We start from the raw sequence: 18,166 nt of genomic DNA on the forward strand, positions 1-18,166 counted from the left end.
ATTGGGATTGTGTTTATTAATGAAGCCTCAGCCGTCAAATAAAAACAAAAATGTACAATGCCATTACATCTGCATTGAATTAAAATACAAATAATGAAATGTCACTGGCTACACAAAACCCCAAAATACACAAACTTAATTTATAAAACGTAATTATAAAACAGGACAGAGTATTACTGACAACCCTTTCAGAGATAAAGTAGGCTACTGGTTGTACCTGAACATAGGGATCATAATACTGATATTGATAATATTGTAGTCCTATACCTAACTATCTTCAACCTGAATAAACAAATGATTTTGAAGATTGAAGGTTATTATTGATGATTTAGTATGTGTTGCTTTGTGTAAAAGAATTAGCATTAAATAACCTATTTAATATTTTCTCAATGATGAAAATGACTAATAGGCCCTATCAATTTTTTCTGTGAAGCTTAGTTCCACAATAGTAAACGCAAATATGAAAGACAAACTGCACTCTGATGGAAGACAGACAGAAAGTGCAAGCTATGATTTTTTGGTTGAACTTAAATTTGGTGAATTATTTAATCCCGTTCCGTTTGTTAGCACCTTTAGAGTGGTACCAATGCATGCCTGTTTTCCCATTTATTTCAAAACCACAGTCTTCATCACAGCAGCAAAAGTGAGCTCACTACAACCTAATTTACAACCAAGTGAAATTGCGTTCAACCCGCATTCATTTCTTTTCTTTTTTTAAGATTATTTTTTGGGGGGGCTTTTCCCTTTATTAGATAGTGACGGTGGATAGACAGGAAAGGGGAGAGATAGGGGGATGACACTCAGCAAAGGGCTGCAGGTCCGATCTGAACCCGGGCCGCTGCAAGACTCCGCCTACATGGGGCGAACGCTCTTATGAGTGAGCTAGAGGCCCCCCCCCCACAATTCATTTCTAACGCGTTTAATGTTTCAAATTAAACAAAGAGAATTGATTAAACAAATTATGTGTGACAGCACTAAATGGCACAATCATTTTCATAATCATAATGCACATACCTATATTGATAGCTGACTATGCAATTCGCTAAGATAGGGATAAAGGCAGCCTGCTCCTGGCATTTACCTGTACCTCCTGTTGATGTGAAGTTAACTCTGCTGTCTGTCCCTCATCATGAAAGCTGTGAGAGCTTTTTGCATTTTGCTTCATCAGTCTCTAGAGATTTGGCCCTCTTTTCTTTTACTTTTTCCCGTCCGCCTTTCTCCTTAAGTTTTGGGCTAGCCATTCTACTGGTGATTTGATTTCTCCCTGCAGCTCAGGCTGGAAAATTGAACGTTGTCTGTCCTGACCTGTTCCTGTTACAAATCTGCGTCTTTGGCTGGGGACCAATCACAAACTGGCTAGTAGGCTAACTCTTCTTCCTCAGTTTTTTATAATTAATTTTTTATACACGTATTATATAAGTGATCATATTAGCGCCCATGCTGTTGGCTGTTCATATTGCTTTGTAAGACTTTTTTTTTTGTGCCGACCGCCGTCGGTTGGGCGGCCGTTCTGGACTTTTCCAGAACGATGGTCAGTCCATCCCTGAGGCTAGAGCGGGAGATCATGATAAAAGGCTTCTCCAACGGGAAACTTTTTAGATTCTTTTTTAAATACAATGTCTCCCCATGGTCTTAATGAAGAATTTGATATCAAACCATTCTTATGATAAAAACATTGTAAGAAATGGTCTGTTTCTGCATTCACTATATTGTAGCAGGTTTTATGAAAGTGTGGGAATAAAATTAATTGTTTGAGGTAGGCTTGTATATATGGAACTGTTCCTCCATTGATTATTTTTCTTTTCCTTTTTTTGTTCATAGCAATGTTACATAATATTTTGGGGATACTACATTTTAACAGCCCTCTTTTGAGTATAAGTTTAATAAAAACCTGTATGAAAGGGTTCTTTTAATTGAGTCATGAGTGGGGCTATTACGTTTTTTAGACCTAATCAAACTAATTGAAGTCACACGTTGGGTCAGCTGATTGTAATGCCTACATATATGTCAAAAGAGTCAACCACTTGCCTGGAGAAGGCCCAGTAGAGTCAAAATGTTGCCTGTGTATTCAATTGTTGCAGCTTAAAGCAGTGTTGCGGACAATGCATTTGTTCACTTTAGTATTTCTTATTTGTCCGGCACCTGCCAGAAGGTTGAATGTGCACAAAGTTACTTTTATCAACTTTTACATAATCCCATCCTCAATACAGTTTTTGTGTATTTTTACAAATGTGTCCCAGTGCAGGTGTAACTACATCTCCTAGAGATAGCGAAGCAAGAAAAAAAAGACACTGCATGTAATCCAATTTACTCTGTTTTTGATATTGAATAATCAAATTAAATCCATCCCCATTCTCTCTCGGGCAAAGTCCCATGTGAGACATAATTTTTCATTAAAGAAATAGATGGAAAGATAGAATATGTGCCCAAAGTACAAGGACAATTATAAGGTTTTAAAAATACATGACAGTCAAACACATTAAATCATCCAACTGAAGGTAAGCAGCAAAACATAAGAAGTGAAATTAAGTTAAAAAATGTGTTTCAAAACTTACAGTTTTAGAGGCAGTAAAAACATACTGGATGACCATTTCTCTCTTTGTGTTGAGGTCCTTTTCTCTCAAAGGAGTCTTTTTTTCCTCATTCAAGTTCATGTCCTCCTGAAAGAAAAGAAAAAAAACAGAAAGCGGGTAGAAGTCTTATTGAAATGTTAATCTTATTTAAAACGCAATATTCTTGTTTTAAGAGATTTTAACACACCTCTGGCGACATGACCTGATTTGTTTTTTCCCCACAGCGTTTTAATAATACAATACTTCAGCAACATTAGCTTTGGTCCAAAGTGTGGGAGCAGATTTATTTTTCAACCAAATTAAAAAAAAATCTCCATTAAATGCTTTGTTTAGATTTAGTTATTTATTTGCCGTATTGGCCAAAACATCTTAGCCTGTTCCTGTAAGAGTGCTGTATTAATGGGTGCAGCCGGTTGGACCAAAATGAGTCGTCAGCTGTTTGGCTGGCAGTCAGTACTTACGATTAATCGGATAAGAAATACTTTTGCTTTATAGTAAACATATTTACTATTGCCGTTTACTAAAAAAAGGAAACCTGTCTTGTATACATACAAAAAAAGTAACATTTTATATTGCCAAATTGCATAAAATGACAGGGATACTGTAGATGCTAATATTTGTAATCACAGATGCATGGGCCACCAAAACCCTTTAAATGTTATCTTTTTCACCCCTTCCCCTTCTTGCCTAAGGCTCTTTGCACTGGATACGCAAAAGAGCTGTTCACTAACCTGAGGGTAAATATGACGGTACAAAGCATATAGCAGGTCCATTCAACTATACTGTTCTAGGGGACACATTTTCAGAAGCCTAATACTGAGTGAGGAGAAAGAAGACCGGCATGGTCCGGTGACGTCATTCACAAGCATATTAAGTAGCCATGAGGTAATGCTCCGGGGGGGACTACAAACCAACAGCTTTTTTTTTAAATTGCTTGTAAAACATTGCTTTTTGCATGTTGCATGCTGTAGTTGTGTAAAGCAGCGCGGTGAACGAGAGCAGCAGACGTGTGTGCTACCTTGTGTCGGGTTTGTTCCGTGGAATGGATGAGTTGCCTACACTGGATGTTTTCTACTGGAGATGATGTGGCAGCATGTTTGCAGCTATAAATCATCCCAAACTTTGTTGTTTTCTCTCGCCTGTCTCTTCTCTTAGACCCGCACTATTATCGCTGTCGTCCTTCATTTCTAATTTTTGTTTTGTGTTTTTTTTTCTAATTTTTTCTGCCCTACTTTGCAAGTTATCTACTGTCCCATGTTGAGTGTTTTGGATGCCTATTGAGGACATACATTCCTAACAAAAACGAGAAGAAGTCATCTCCCAGCATCTTTACAGCAGTCATATGTCAAGCAGCAATATGGTTTTATAGAATGTCCTAGTAGAAAATAGAAAGCCTAAAACAGGCATACCGTAATAGCATTGTTCCTCAAACTCACCACTTTCACAAAAAAGGAGGGTGTGAGCATTTGACTTGAGAACAGGGTAAAAGAGTGTCTATTATTAGAGCTGAAATAGTTGAAAGCTTTGTCATATTTGTCATCTATTCTATTTCACCAAGAATAACCAAATGTTATTTAAATGTGACAATACATTCAAAACACAGTGGATGCCCTCCTTGTACTTTTCAGTGTTCCTGTTCTAAAATCTTTATCCATATCTTAAGCACTCAGTCCCTGCGGTTGCCCATCCATTAAATGTAGGTTGTACATGTTGTGGTATCGTACAATCAAAAAACAACATACCATCATCTTTTCGAACAGAGCCAAGATCTCTTTTTCCGAGGTGATCTTGGATGAAAGTTCCTCAAACTGATGCGAGGTAGATGATGAAGAAATGGACCAATCATTCGTATTGTGTTTAGAGTGCGGTAGGGGTGGCCGCTCCTTTTTAGTACCCGGAATCCGAATACTGGCGAATCTGTCCAGCTGTACAGATAACAGGGAAAATACAATTAAATTAGGAAAAAGTGCACAAGAACTTTCCATGCCACGTTGAAATACATTAAAAAAAGTCCTTTAGATTATGAGCATGTAAATGGTTAATAATCAGAACAGTCGACAAAACAATTAGTCTAAACAGACTAATTAATGGGTTAGCAAAGCAACGCCATTAGTGTGAACAAAGCACTTACAGTACACAGAACATCTGTTTAACACATGTTGAGTAAAACACCATCGAGATAACATGTACAGTCAACAGAGACATTATTAGTAAGTGAGAAAAGCAGCCTGTGCTCGGTGATGTGAATGAATCCAATGTCTGGCAACGAAGACCAATTTCATTACCACTCAAAATAGGCAGATTTGATGTCTTTTAGTAAAGTAATGTTAGATGTTGCAAAGATTAACAACCACGAGAAGAGAAACCAAACCAATTTCTCAAATCTTACCACATCATCTGTGATGTTTCTAAAGGGTAAGTGCTACAGGTGGGGAACAGAAAAAAACAAGTCAGGATACAAAAAGCAACTGCATCAAATGTTATAATTGTGTGTGTGTGTGTATAAATATATATACACACATTGTATATCACAGCCTAGAACAAATCATTGTGATGTTATTTATTAACTTATATCATTGATTGATAACTAGTTAAGGGTTTTGATTCTCTATATTCTGCATCATAGAATTCCCAAGTCACAAGTGATCCTTTTGATTGTCCTTTATAGTAAAACCTGCTTCGTTAATTAGAGTTGCAAAGATCAATCAATTAGTATTAGTCAACTTTTAAATTAATTGCCAACTATTTTGATAATCGACTAGTCGGTTTGAGTCATTTTTAAGACAAAAGTAAAATATTCTTTGATTCCAGCTTCTTAAATGTGAATATTTTCTAGTTTCTTCTTACCTCTGTGACAGTAAACTGATTATCTTTGAGTTGTGGACAAAACAAGACAATTGTGGACGTCATCTTGGGCTTTTGGGAAACATTGATCCACATTTTTCACCATGGAACATTTTATAGACCAAACAACTAATCAATTAATCGAACAGATTAAATCGACTATGAAAATAATTGGTAGTTGCAGCCCTAATGTTAAGGTATTCAGTGACTATCAAGGCTTTGGTCCAAAGGCTTAAATGGAACCAATGTATGCCAGCTAAATGAAGCCGCACATTCACCAGGAGCCGGTACAATCATCACCAAGCACGATGTGTGGGTGCCAAACTTTTCCTGCAAAAAGAAAATCATTTTGGAGCAGTGCAGTTTAGAAGATTATTGAACATATGTTAAAATGTCTAAACCCAAGTGAGGTGATAGGCAACATCGACGACACTAGTCATTTAAACAGAAGTGCTGCCTAAAAATTACTTCAGTTATAAGCCCTGTCTGCAAATTATAAAGGATCCACTTGTGCAGTAGAAAGGCGATTGGCAGTTGGCCTGTTGTTATCTGTGAGTACCAGCTACCTCAGTGCCTGCCGAGCAAGTTGTCTGCTGCTTTTTCTGCTCTGGCAGATTTTTTTTTGTTTGTTTGTTTTCCTGTAGACTTCTTGGGGAAAGTTGCCATCCGTATTTTAAACGTGTGTGAGGAATAATCCTAATAAGGAACTGGAAGTCAATACAGAAAATATTCAATTAAACACTGTCTTAATGAAATTCTGAATGAAAACCTGACATGGATAGGTTAAGTCTCTGTCGAGCATATTAGCAGACCGTACAGTACCTCAGGGAAATAAATCAATACACACCAGTGATTAATTAATATAAAATCACCTGGAATAAAATGTGTCAACCTGTCAATGAGCCATCCCCCCTAATGTGTGTTCCAAAATTAACATCATACATTTTTGTTCAAAATGTGCTTGAAAAGAAACAGACTGAAGTGTGACATGAGAAAATAATTATCAAATAACCCACCATATGCTGACTATAGGAATTATTTTTGTCTCCACTGATCAGCTTGACAATTGGTCATACTAATTGGACACAGCTGTCAAACATTTACCTCCTATGCCCACAGCTTGACAAACTATGCTAGAATAGGCAATAGGCATATATTTTGGAACAGCATGAACTGTGATGAACCCCAACTATAAGACGTAACTATTCCAAATGATTTGCTTCATAGCTTAGATGTTAAAAAGGTATGAAATGCACTTCGCTCTAAAATAATGATCATTTGTTTTATTGTCACAACAGAACAGAGGAACATAAAAATATATTATAGTTCTGTTAAATAAAATGTATAAAAATACAAACTTAAGGTATAAAACTTAAAGTGTTGCCAACAGGGACGTTGCCCTCTGGTTTAATTATTCCTTTTTTTTTTTTTTTTTTTTTTTTTTTTTTTTTTTTTTTAAAATCGGCCATTATAAATGCTGATACCGATAGATTGGGAAATGCCTAATATCAGCCCGCCAATATATTTGTCGGGCTCTAGTTTATTCCACACATGAACCATGAAAAAACAAAACAAATAAACAGTACCACTACCAAACATAGATTTATTTTGGCACCTATAGCACATTGCACATCCCCACAAGCCTGTAAACATAGATGCTTCAATAAAGCGAAGGGAGAGCATTGCTAGAGTCAAGTAACTTTCAACTATTGAAAGTCAGAAGAAATTTGCTTTGATGGAAAAAAAAATTACAACTATAATACTACAATAGATGCTGATTTATTTCTGTTTATTAATGTTAGACATTGCTCCATTTTCCCCCAACCAGATTTTTTGGGAATCACATTTCAGCTCTAATCTATCTATCTATCTATCTATCTGATGGGATGACATTTCACTGGAATTGTACATGTTTCATGTGACAAATAAAAACTGATTGATTGATAAAATGACATATTCTTCTGACACTGCTGGTGTACTTCACTTCTAAATTAATTCATTTCTAGTTACTTTTTTGAGCACCACAATTTAGTTATATTGCCCATTAACACTAGACATTTCTTAATCTTTTCATAGCTTAAACTGACAACCAACTGATTTTTTGACCATGAACAGTCCCTCTTATCAAAGAACGGTAGGCTCACTTTTAGAACGCTATGGTTGAAAATAGCCACTGAACTTTAACATGCCGTTAATGCCAAATCTTCTATCTACCAATTACAGTCAATAGAGTGGTATTGCAGTGCCACCTATTGAGATAACTAAATAAATGAAAGCTCAACTGTGAAAGATATTTACAATGTTTTTCAGTTATAACAGTTCCACATTATAAATGTTGCAAGACAGGCCAATCTGATGAGAGAAAGGGACTAAAGGTGTCAATAGTACACTGTACCATCACAGATGCATGCACAGTATGTTCTTTTAGTAAGGATAAGTAACAAGATGTTATTTGGTTTGTGTATTTTTTGACAGACAGGACGAAACCATAAGGAGAGCATTGTTTAGAAATGCAAGGCTCTCTGGGAGGCAACATGTCATCAGTGTACTTTTTTTTGTTTAGTATATTAAAAAGAAAAACCAGAACTAACACCTTTGAAAATGTGTAGTTCAGCTACTCACTTGAGGATGCTTTGCTTTTCACTCGTGGACAACAGTGAAAAAGCGCTGCAAAAAGCCTGTCAACAACTCAAACAGTTTTCAGTATATTTTCTGCTTGTATTGCTTTTATTTTGAAGTAGCCACAAAAATTCCTGAGTGTGTGCTTTGCAATATCTTGGCATGGTTTTTATATATATATATATATATATATATATATATATATATTCAATTATCTCAACCCTAGGTAAATGTACTAGATGTTGCTCAGTTGCCATGGGAATAGCTCCGTTGTCATCATAGTCAAGAGATTACAGGTGTTCATATGTAGGATCGGGCATCGAGAACCGGTTCCAACTTAGAATTGTTTAAAAAAAAAATATGGTCCCAATTGTTTGGAAGACTTGGTTTCAAATCCGATCATTGGTTCCAAATTTAACATCCGCAAGTTTTGGTTTCTGTAGCAGCCAGGGGCTTGTTGTGTCGCCGCCATGGAGCACAGTAAGCTGCACTCTAGTGTGGCTTTATATTAACAACATATATATAAAAAACACAGAAAAACTGAAACTCACCATTGAATCAAAATAAAACTCTTATTACTTGTGGAATAAGAATTTGACCAGTTTCAACGGCACCCCTCAAAGAATGGAAATTGAGAAATTGATAAGAACCGGAATTGAGAGGAGCAATCAGAACTAGAATCCAAATTGTAAAAATCAAAACAATGCCCAACCCTAGTCATATGGGATGTTATGAAGGAGAATGGTCTTTAAGAACCTATGTCATCCACACCAAAGACCATCCTTGAACAGAGACAAGGATATGTTCTTAAGTTAAGACAACTGACCCATCTCCAAGACAACTGCGCAAACATCTGCTGAGCAAAACCATGAGCTGCGTTCTAACGCTCCAGACAAAGCTAGTAAGTTGACTAAGAGATAAAATGATTGTCAAAAAATATTTTGACGGACAAGAAAGAACTTTCACGATCAAGGACTAGTAACAAAGGGAACTGGTTAGGTAAAGAACAATAATAACAACAACAACAATAATAATAATAATAATAATAATAATATTAATATAGCAAATACTATCATAAGTTACCACAGAGCCTGAAGTGATTCCTTTTTATTAATTCATTTGTTTTAGACAGTTAAACGCCCAAAGCCTTTACTTTTCGTACACTGTAGTGTGCATATGTCGGCATTAACCCCTTTCAGACAGACAGAGGGCAAGGACGCAGGTTAAATGCACATTTCTAAATGGTTTAACACACATAAGCCAACTTGACTTTGCAACTCTACTTTTAACCAGCACTGAACACACAAGACAGTAGGGAAAAAAGAGGTTTCTATTAAATGTTAGACATTTAGCTAACAAGTCATCAGTGGGAGTGGATAATACCAGGCTGGACTGAAAAACCATTCCTGCGCAGACCTTTACTACAATTGCAGAATAGAATCACTGAATGGCAACAACAAAAAATTAACTTGTGCTGTCACTCTCATGAGAGTGGAGTTAAATGCAGGTTGAGCATGCATTAAGTAGATCTGTGTCATTCACAAGTCTCCTGTCTGAAAGTGTGTGTGTGTGTGTGTGTGTGTGTGTTTAATAGAAGCCTGACTGCTTTAAAAGACCCCTAATTGAGACCCCTCCAAATAGCAACACCTCACTTTATCTGCCAGAATAATACAGCAGATACCAGGCAGACAAAATGTTGATTAGTTTATAATAGTAGGAAGGACATGGATTAGTGTAAGGACTAAACCCTGTGCTAATTTTAACCTATTGTTTTGCTACATGCAAAGTTAAGTCACGGTCACTGTTCGCAAAGCAAACTAACATTCAAAGATTGTGTTGTGTAAGGTTACAAGCTTTAACTGTGTACGAGATACTGTAAAGGCATTTTCTCTACAATGGACATAGTATTGTGTCAAGTAAGTACATTGCACAGACATAACACATTTCCACCACTGTTCTACTGCTCTGTTTCTCTTACAAAATCCATCTGAACAGCCCTTTTTGAAATAATTTAAATACGGAAATATAATACATTCATCAAAGGTCATTGACACCATTTTCTAGATAGAGTCATGCATCTATCCACTACAATTATGAAAAAAACACAAAAATATATTATATATTAAAAAAAGGTCATTGCAGACACTTTTTCATTGTGGGTTTTGCACTTCCCAGTGTGTGTGTGTGTGTGTCTGTGTGTGTGTACAGAGATAGGAGATAACGTAGAAAAATTGACAGGTACTAGAATATTCCCCCTCTCCCCAACACAGAGCTTACGTTACATTTTTTTTTAAACGGTTCATACTTACAAACTTTGGTTTGCGGTCTCCTTCATCATAACATGTGTTGTGGCTGCTGTTGGAGCCCTTCCTCTTTTGAGATTTACTGCTAGTGGAGTCAAAAGGCTGCGAACTAAAACTAACGTTATCCATGTTGTTGACCTAACGTTAATGACTACTACACGAGCTGATAGCTAGCCAGCGTTACTTAAGACGTTAACCTTGTAACCCTAATGTATGTAACGTTAGAACACACCCTATAATGAGGAAGGACGACACACGCAGAATTGTCTAGCTAGCTAACGTTATATTAACATTACCATTCGTGTCTTAAATTGACAGCTAACGTTGGTTAACAAATAGCAAATCGCATCCGTTTGTAAAAAGGAAACGTTAACGATATATTTTCAAGTCTTAACTCTAAACAAATCGTTTAGCTAACTGGCTAGCAAGTTTGCTAAACTATCATCCACTGGTGGCTTTACTTAACGCTAATCCAATTAATGGACTGTCTGTCACGTATACTAATGTAACGCTTGAGTTTCTAATACGGGGGCTGCATACAACATACCGGTGTTCTCCATTGACCAATTTTACCCGACAAACAACGTTAATCGAAAGCTATATAACCATTACAAGCACAAGCTGAAGCGTTGGCTGGATACATTTAGCTAAGGGGCTGATATTTTGACAGACCCGCGCAAAGAGGCTGTCAGCTGCGCGTGTTTAATCCAACCAATAGCATCCACTGAGACACACAAACTTAATCGTCATTGGTACAGCCCCATCTTTTTACGTTTGAAAAAGCATTTGATTGGCCGTGGTGAACTGTCAATCAGCCCAACTTCATATTGGGATCGCTCGTTTTTACCAAATTTGTCTCCCGTAGGTACGATGGTTTATGTAGCCTCATCCTGGGTATACATACCTATAATATTAATGAATAAATATACAGTCCATGGGTCTACCTGGGGGCCTGCACCTTATCAACCGTGCATACCGGTAATAGTCTTCTTTAACTGTCTATGGTAATAGTAGGTCCGCACCATGCAGGCCTACTAGTATGCACGCTTGATAAGTTTAAAATGACTATTGTCTTTTGAAATTGGACACCAGATCATCGATGAAAAAAATATCTATATGTGAGTCACTTAACCACATTAATACTCAAGTATCTGATATAATGATGATTTTCTGTATATTTTAGAATATGTTTGGCCATTCCCCCCAACCTGTCACGTTTCCAGCACTCAACAAACACTTTATTTCTCAATCAGACGTTCCTGTAGAGTTTGGGGGGGAGCACAAGTTAATGCTGCCTTCTTCTCTTTTCTTTTTCAATCAAGTTGTTATACTGAAAATGCAATGGGCTGTTGGTTTTCAGCTTTGTTAGGTCATTAAAAGTAATTAAGCCTAAAACTACAGTAAAATCCCAAATACTTTCTCTGATGCAAACAGCAATAAAGTGATGTGATGCAACAAACAGAAAGATTTGTGAGTTCCTACTCAAAAAGTGAACTGCTTTATTCTTCAAAGTAAAGGCAACCAGTTCAGAACATTTGCTGGAGCATTGACAGTGAACCATATGAGACAATAAAGTTAATGTAACCCAATGTTGGAAATAGGATTAAAAGTCACTTGTAGTATTAGCCTTTCCACTGCCTTTGTGCTTCCATGCAGACAGTTGGGAGCATGCCAATCCTTCTTAAGATCTCAGCACTGAAGTCCAATGTTAGTTAGACCGTAGCCCACTGCCAAGTGACAACTTTAACAACAGTTGCTTGTGAGTTTGATTGACAGTTTTTTGACCAGCAAAAACAGGAACCCTACAGCCCATACTTAACAATTTCGCAAAACTTTTCAGGAGTCTCTTGTGTATTTGCTTAACTGTAATATTTGGAGTCTTTTACAAGTGCGGCAGTGATTCACTGTAATAATGCTTCCATTATTACCATGTCGATCTGCAAAAAAAGTAAAAGGCTGGGACACGTTCTCACCAACAGGTAAGCGGACATGACTGGATTTTTATAAAAACATGGCTTATGTGAATGGCTGAAATAAGTATGGCATGCAAATTTTGAATAAAAAAAATTTAGTATGTTTTGTGGGGTTTTTTCAAACCAAGACTTTAAGTCAAATGTCACTATTAAATGAAACCTTCAGCCATGAAATCAAATTTGACTTTCTTTGAATTACAACTCTTGAAATTATATTTCCTTTAAAGACCTCTATTCCTTGAGTTGCTGAAAGGCTGTCTGCATGGCTGCCAGCAGTGTGTTACCACCATTCATCTAGCCAAACGCAAGCCTTGTAGCATTGTGCCTTGTTTATCCTCTCACAATATGAGATCTACCCTTCCAAATCGTCCAAATAATTTCCACAGGGCTATACAATCTAATACCCCAGGGCTAAAGAATAGAAATTTAAATGTTCTTGTATTAATAACAACTTTGATTGAAACAGTCCACATACAGAAAATCCATTTGAGTGAGCTTTTTCTAATTAAATTGCGCTTCATTAGCATGAGTATTTCAGGACAACATTGTGTAAACAAATACAAAAGGTACAATTCATAAAAATAAAGTACCGGTTGATAAAATGAGCTTCAAGGGAAATCAAAAAAAATTCTTATAGCCTACAGTATTGTGTTTTAAATTCACTCAATGCATGTTTAAATTGGTTATTTTAGAATGGACCTGGGCAAGTATGTTTTATGTATTATATATAATATATTGTGTCCCAACAAAAAAACATAATTTGACTCCAGTGGTTGTGCCAGTAACAACACAATTCAACCTTATGTCAAAGTCTCAACTATGCAGTGACTGCAATGAAACAATGTTTAATACTATCTGTTTTATATGTTAATCCTTGGATGGAGTATGGTTTTAATACATTAGCATGCATGTACTGCCATCTTGTGGTTACAATTAAAATTGTATTACTACTATTACCATTTGTCCCTAAAAAATCATGTACAGTAGTACTTTAAAAATATATGACCATTTTGACAAATTTTGCTACAGTACCTTATCGCTTTAATAAATAATGTCATATTGGGCCCTATGTGTGTTCCTCAACAGCTACAGTGAAAACATTACTTAAAGAAATTGGTGATGAGTTCCCAAACATAATGTTTCAGTGCTCTTAGCAGTACAAAACAATCCATTCCTCCATTGTATTTAAGTGGCAGACACATTTTCAGAGATGCCTATCCAAAGCCTGAACACATAAAACTGTAAATATCTGCAGGGCCGAGCAATATTTGCTGTGAATGAGAAACTGGGGTGAACCAACACTCAACTCTGCTGATCTACATATTTTTTAGCCTCCTCAAGCTCAGTATTTTGGTACTGGTTTCTCTCATTAAATCCATGACAGCAGTAGGCAGCTCTGCAGCAAAAAAAAGCTGTTTATTACCCACTGTGCTACTTGCACCACCTGTCTCATTGAAGATATAGAAGGAAATAGGGAAGATAATATGTTGTCAGTTTTTTTAGTTTTTGTAAATTTACTTGATTATTCACTTACTCTGTACAACAGTCTAACCAACAAAACAGTTGCCTATTATGAAACTGAGGTAAAGTAACATAATTGAACAGTTGTTTCCACCCCACTGAAACTCAACGTCCTGTCAGTGATGCCTGGCACTTCAACTTGTCAATAGGCAGTCAATGATACATCCATATGTCCCAGTGTGGCTTAGAGTCGTTTTTATGATAACTCAAGGCTGGTTGGGGCTTTTGTGACCAGTCAACTTGAGGGTCCACTGGGTCCACTAACTCTACCAAGAATTCCGGTCAATTTCAACATGTAGCTCTGTTTTTAAAAATGTGTAGTGATGTCAGTAGTGAGACAAATGAAAACAATCGGTGCTGTCTCCACCGTGTTATCCTCCTGCTAGATTTTGCACCCAACAGGCTCAAACAGGGCAAGTTTCAAACTTGTTTTTAGCCTCTAAGCATTCTCAAAATGTCATTACCAGTGCCTAACTGTGGAGTGAACACAGCAAATTTGACAAATTTGAAGAAAGGCAAAAGAGTTGTGTTAATTCAGCCAGAGCACATACCTCAATTGTCACAACTTTTATGCCTTTCTGTCACATTTAGGGCAGTCATATTAACTGTGTTCACTTGGAAAAAATAACTGTACATGGCTAGGCACTGGTAATGACATTTTAAGCATGTTTAGAGGCTAAAAACACGTTTAAAATATTTTTAAGCATGCTGTGTGCTAACGCTAGCAGGAGGATAACTCGTTGTACAGCCCCGATTGTTTTCATTTGTCTCGCTACTGACAGCACTCAAAATAATAAAAAAAAAGCTACATTGAAATACAACTGGAATTCTACTTTACGATCTTCTACCCAAGAATGGGTAGAAATGGACACATGTAACTATGTTGGGATGGCTTCCTAAACCCATACCTAAAATAAAATAAATTATAGAATTAAATTCAATACAGTTTAATGCCAAAATTACCCTACAAACAAGGTAACACGGGATTATTGCAGTAACAGAGTTTTGCATAATAACATGATAAAATGTAATAACTTGATAAGTTTGTATGTTGTAATAATGTGGAAATATCTTGTTCAAACGTGACAACATCTTTTTATTCGAACAAACTTTTCACGTAATAATGTGATTTCTTTTCAGGTGTGGCAGCACTAGTCTTTTGTAACTTTTAGTAGGACAAAAGGGATTTTTAGTTCAGGATTTTAATGGGCACTAGTTGATTTCTGAAACATAAACTATTGTATGTACCCCAAAAATACAAAGATTTTCTTACCACTGGATGCTAGGCAGCATTTCTCACTGAAACATCTAAACCAGGGACCCTCAACAGTGTGTGTGGGACCCCTAGGGGGTCAATGTAAGGGGCCCGCCAAATCCTTGTTAATTTTTGAAAGTTAACATGAATCCAACATATTATTAGCAAATATACTGTAAATCCCCACTGCTTACTGACCTATAGGTAAGGTAGTCACTAAGATAACCATCCACAGATACAGTTCATCCTAAGCATACACTGTGCCACATGTATGTTTTACATTAATACATGATTTATAAAATCATGACAACAATTATCATGTTAATAGCTTAGTATTCTATGCAAAGAAGGTGTGCATTTTATACAATTTATGTAGTAAGGGGTCCCTGCTCAATCTCTCTTCAGTTAAGGGATACTTGGCTTAAAAAGACCACTGATCTAAACTATCCATAAGGGAAGGAGAAGAAAAAGAAATCATATTAAAAGTATTTTGACCCTCTCCGCACTCCATACTTGTGGAGCGCGTCTGTTAGTGACGCATGTTACGTAGAGTCATTCAATATTCACATTAGCGAGCTTTAACATTGAGAATATGTATTACCGAATCAGATAGTTGTTATTGAAGTGTGCTGGATTTACAACTATTGGTGTCGTTATTTGCACATCTATAGTGTGGACGAAAATGACCGATTTGACAGATTCCTTGACCAAAGAAGGCTGGTAAGGAGCATAGTAGCTAACGTCAGTGAGTGAGCTAACATTAGCTAGCTAGCTCACTCACTCATGAGGTGCCAGATTTGTGTTTGCTCACAACACTAACGTTAACGTTAGTCATAAGCGTTCGCTATCAATAAACATTAGAGTTGTGCGAGAGCACGAAGCTTTCCAGAGTACACACATCCACTTCAGGTTGTGGGGATCGTGGCAATGTTATTCATTTTCCTGAAGCGTAACGTTAACTAAGGCTAACTAACTAAGAGCTAGCGAGATAAATAAGCTAGCTAGCTAGGTACAGCCAATACACACGTAGCATATCATTATCATAACGTAAAAACTGTTGACGCTTTTACAGTTTGCGTTAACTGATAAGCAGTTATAACGTTACAAAGAGCGCCGACCTTGGCAAAAAAAAAAAAACTTGCAGCGCTGTTGAAAGTGAGAACTTCCAAGCAGCACGTATTACTATAACGTTTCAATATCTAACGTTAATAGAGTGATAAATCCAACGTTAGCCCACCGTCGTCTTTAAAACAGCCAAATATAAACATTTACCTCGTTCCAGTTGTGTTAATGGGGCGGTCCCTGCTGGAGTGTTACAGTATTACTCCGAGGCTAATAAAACAAAACCTAGTAGTAGCCTAATGTAATACATATGCGCCTTCAGAACGTAGCTAGTTAGCTAGCTATCTAGAGACATTAACGTTTATTATACTACTGCGGTTGTCTTGTTTTTGGCTAATATATTTTCTCACCTAAAATACTGAGGACTTGCCTCCGGCTTTAAAACAAATAAATAATAGCCGCTATATTAAGTCTTACCACAAGGTGAAACAAATGTATATTAAATTCTTAACGTAGTTTAAAAACGTCGTCTCGTTTTGTGGTCAACTGACTTGTAATAAACTTGTCTGAAAATGATCAACATTAGTAAATGTATTGTTATTTAAATGTCGTGGGTAAATTTATTATCAAGAAGTTTTTGAATGTTTGAACATTATTGCTCACCTGCTTTTTGAAACCTCTGCCAACTTCGTCATATTACCCCTCTACTTTGTCACCGTACAGGTACCTCAGTGATGAAGGCATAACAGAACTGAAAGGATCTGCTGAGAAAATAACACACAATGACATTATTCGTATTGCGCTTCACGTAAGTTTTAATCTGGCAAGTTTTACATGTATATTTCTCCAATTTCACAGCAGTCTGCTCTGTATTTATGTTGCAGCAAGCAGATACTCTAATCAAGGGTTTGTACTGTAAACTATTGTGGGGAATGGTTATTTAATACAAATTGCTTTTCAGGCACCTACTGATGTACACAGCCACCATACACGCTAATGAAACAAACAAAGCTATGAGAACACAATTTTAAACTGGATGTCAAATGCTCTGCTCAGTGTTTTATATATTTAATGGTGTAAGTCAACTTCTGTGAAAAGCATATTATGGAGACTATTGCAAATTATTTATGACCCACTATTGACAGACACAGTATCTACACTTTCCATCTTCAGTTGCCCTAGCTCTAAAGATAATCTTGCACCTCCACATCAAACTATTTCCTTTGCCCTCTTTGATTAGTTAGTTAAATTAAGTCCATTGCATACATCCTAACATGATATCAGAAATAAACATGAGGCCACCAATCTATTTAAGTTTCATGGCATGGAGAGACAATGTATAATGTTGCCATTATGATTAAAAATACTTCATCATATCAATCAATAATACTAGATTGACAATACACTAGACATTACATGAACACAAAAGCGGTAATAAGTAAAGAAGAACCACAGTCGTAGACATGGAAATGCTTTTCTGTTAGACAATGAGTGACTGTTTACCTGTCTAGCAGTAAAAGACATGTCTAGAACACAGTACAGGTAGTTACATTTATTGCAAAAGCTTTGACCTTTAGGTTTTGGCCAGGAAGGCTGTCAAAAGATCTCAGACTGCACTTTGACTTATTATTGCATACCGGGTCAAACCTACATGAAGCAAATTTGGGCTGAAGCTTGTAAGGCAATGGAATCTTTAAACTAGTTCTAAATTTTATTGGAGCAGTTGCTTCTTCACTTACATTTCCCCTTGATACGGCCTTTTGAAATAATTGTATCGTAATTGTGTTTAGAGAAATTCATTGAGACATCAATGTAAAGAAGCAATTGTATTTTTTTTGGTTTACTGGGGAAATAAAAGACCTGCGTTTAGAGATATTGTCATCTGCAACAGATTTGTAAAAAGGATGTGTGAGGAACCCACTTGGAATTGGTATCTTGGTCCGTGGTCCTGCAGCAACTGCAAATGTGTCTAACAGTTTAAATGTAAATGTAAATGTGCTGTATTTATATAGCGCT

General features: G+C 36.6%; 2 protein-coding genes across 9 annotated transcripts in view; one reads left to right on the top strand and one right to left on the bottom strand.

Moving 5' to 3' along the window:
* Positions 1 to 11,028, bottom strand: part of LOC116700867 (protein diaphanous homolog 3) — a 178,170-nt gene extending 167,142 nt beyond the window's left edge. For 3 of the 6 annotated variants that reach the window (XM_032534583.1, XM_032534658.1, XM_032534348.1), the window contains exons 1-4: positions 10,346 to 11,028; positions 4,963 to 4,995; positions 4,316 to 4,498; positions 2,556 to 2,660 (exon numbers count right to left, since the gene is read on the bottom strand). In XM_032534583.1, coding sequence (XP_032390474.1) covers positions 2,556 to 2,660; positions 4,316 to 4,498; positions 4,963 to 4,995; positions 10,346 to 10,468 — 444 coding nt within the window. In that variant the 5' untranslated portion in view covers positions 10,469 to 11,028. The remainder of the gene's footprint in view (positions 1 to 2,555; positions 2,661 to 4,315; positions 4,499 to 4,962; positions 4,996 to 10,345) is intronic. The other 3 variants (XM_032534721.1, XM_032534507.1, XM_032534431.1) reach the window with 2 other exon arrangements.
* A 4,574-nt stretch (positions 11,029 to 15,602) lies between these two features.
* tdrd3 (tudor domain containing 3) overlaps positions 15,603 to 18,166 on the top strand; it is a 13,879-nt gene continuing 11,315 nt past the window's right edge. For all 3 annotated transcript variants that reach the window (XM_032534975.1, XM_032534830.1, XM_032534901.1), the window contains exons 1-2: positions 15,603 to 15,808; positions 16,874 to 16,958. In XM_032534975.1, the coding sequence (XP_032390866.1) occupies positions 15,771 to 15,808; positions 16,874 to 16,958 (123 nt within the window). In that variant the 5' untranslated portion in view covers positions 15,603 to 15,770. The remainder of the gene's footprint in view (positions 15,809 to 16,873; positions 16,959 to 18,166) is intronic.

This window comes from Etheostoma spectabile, chromosome 1, assembly GCF_008692095.1.
Source record: "Etheostoma spectabile isolate EspeVRDwgs_2016 chromosome 1, UIUC_Espe_1.0, whole genome shotgun sequence".
NCBI classification, from domain to species: Eukaryota; Metazoa; Chordata; class Actinopteri; order Perciformes; family Percidae; genus Etheostoma; species Etheostoma spectabile.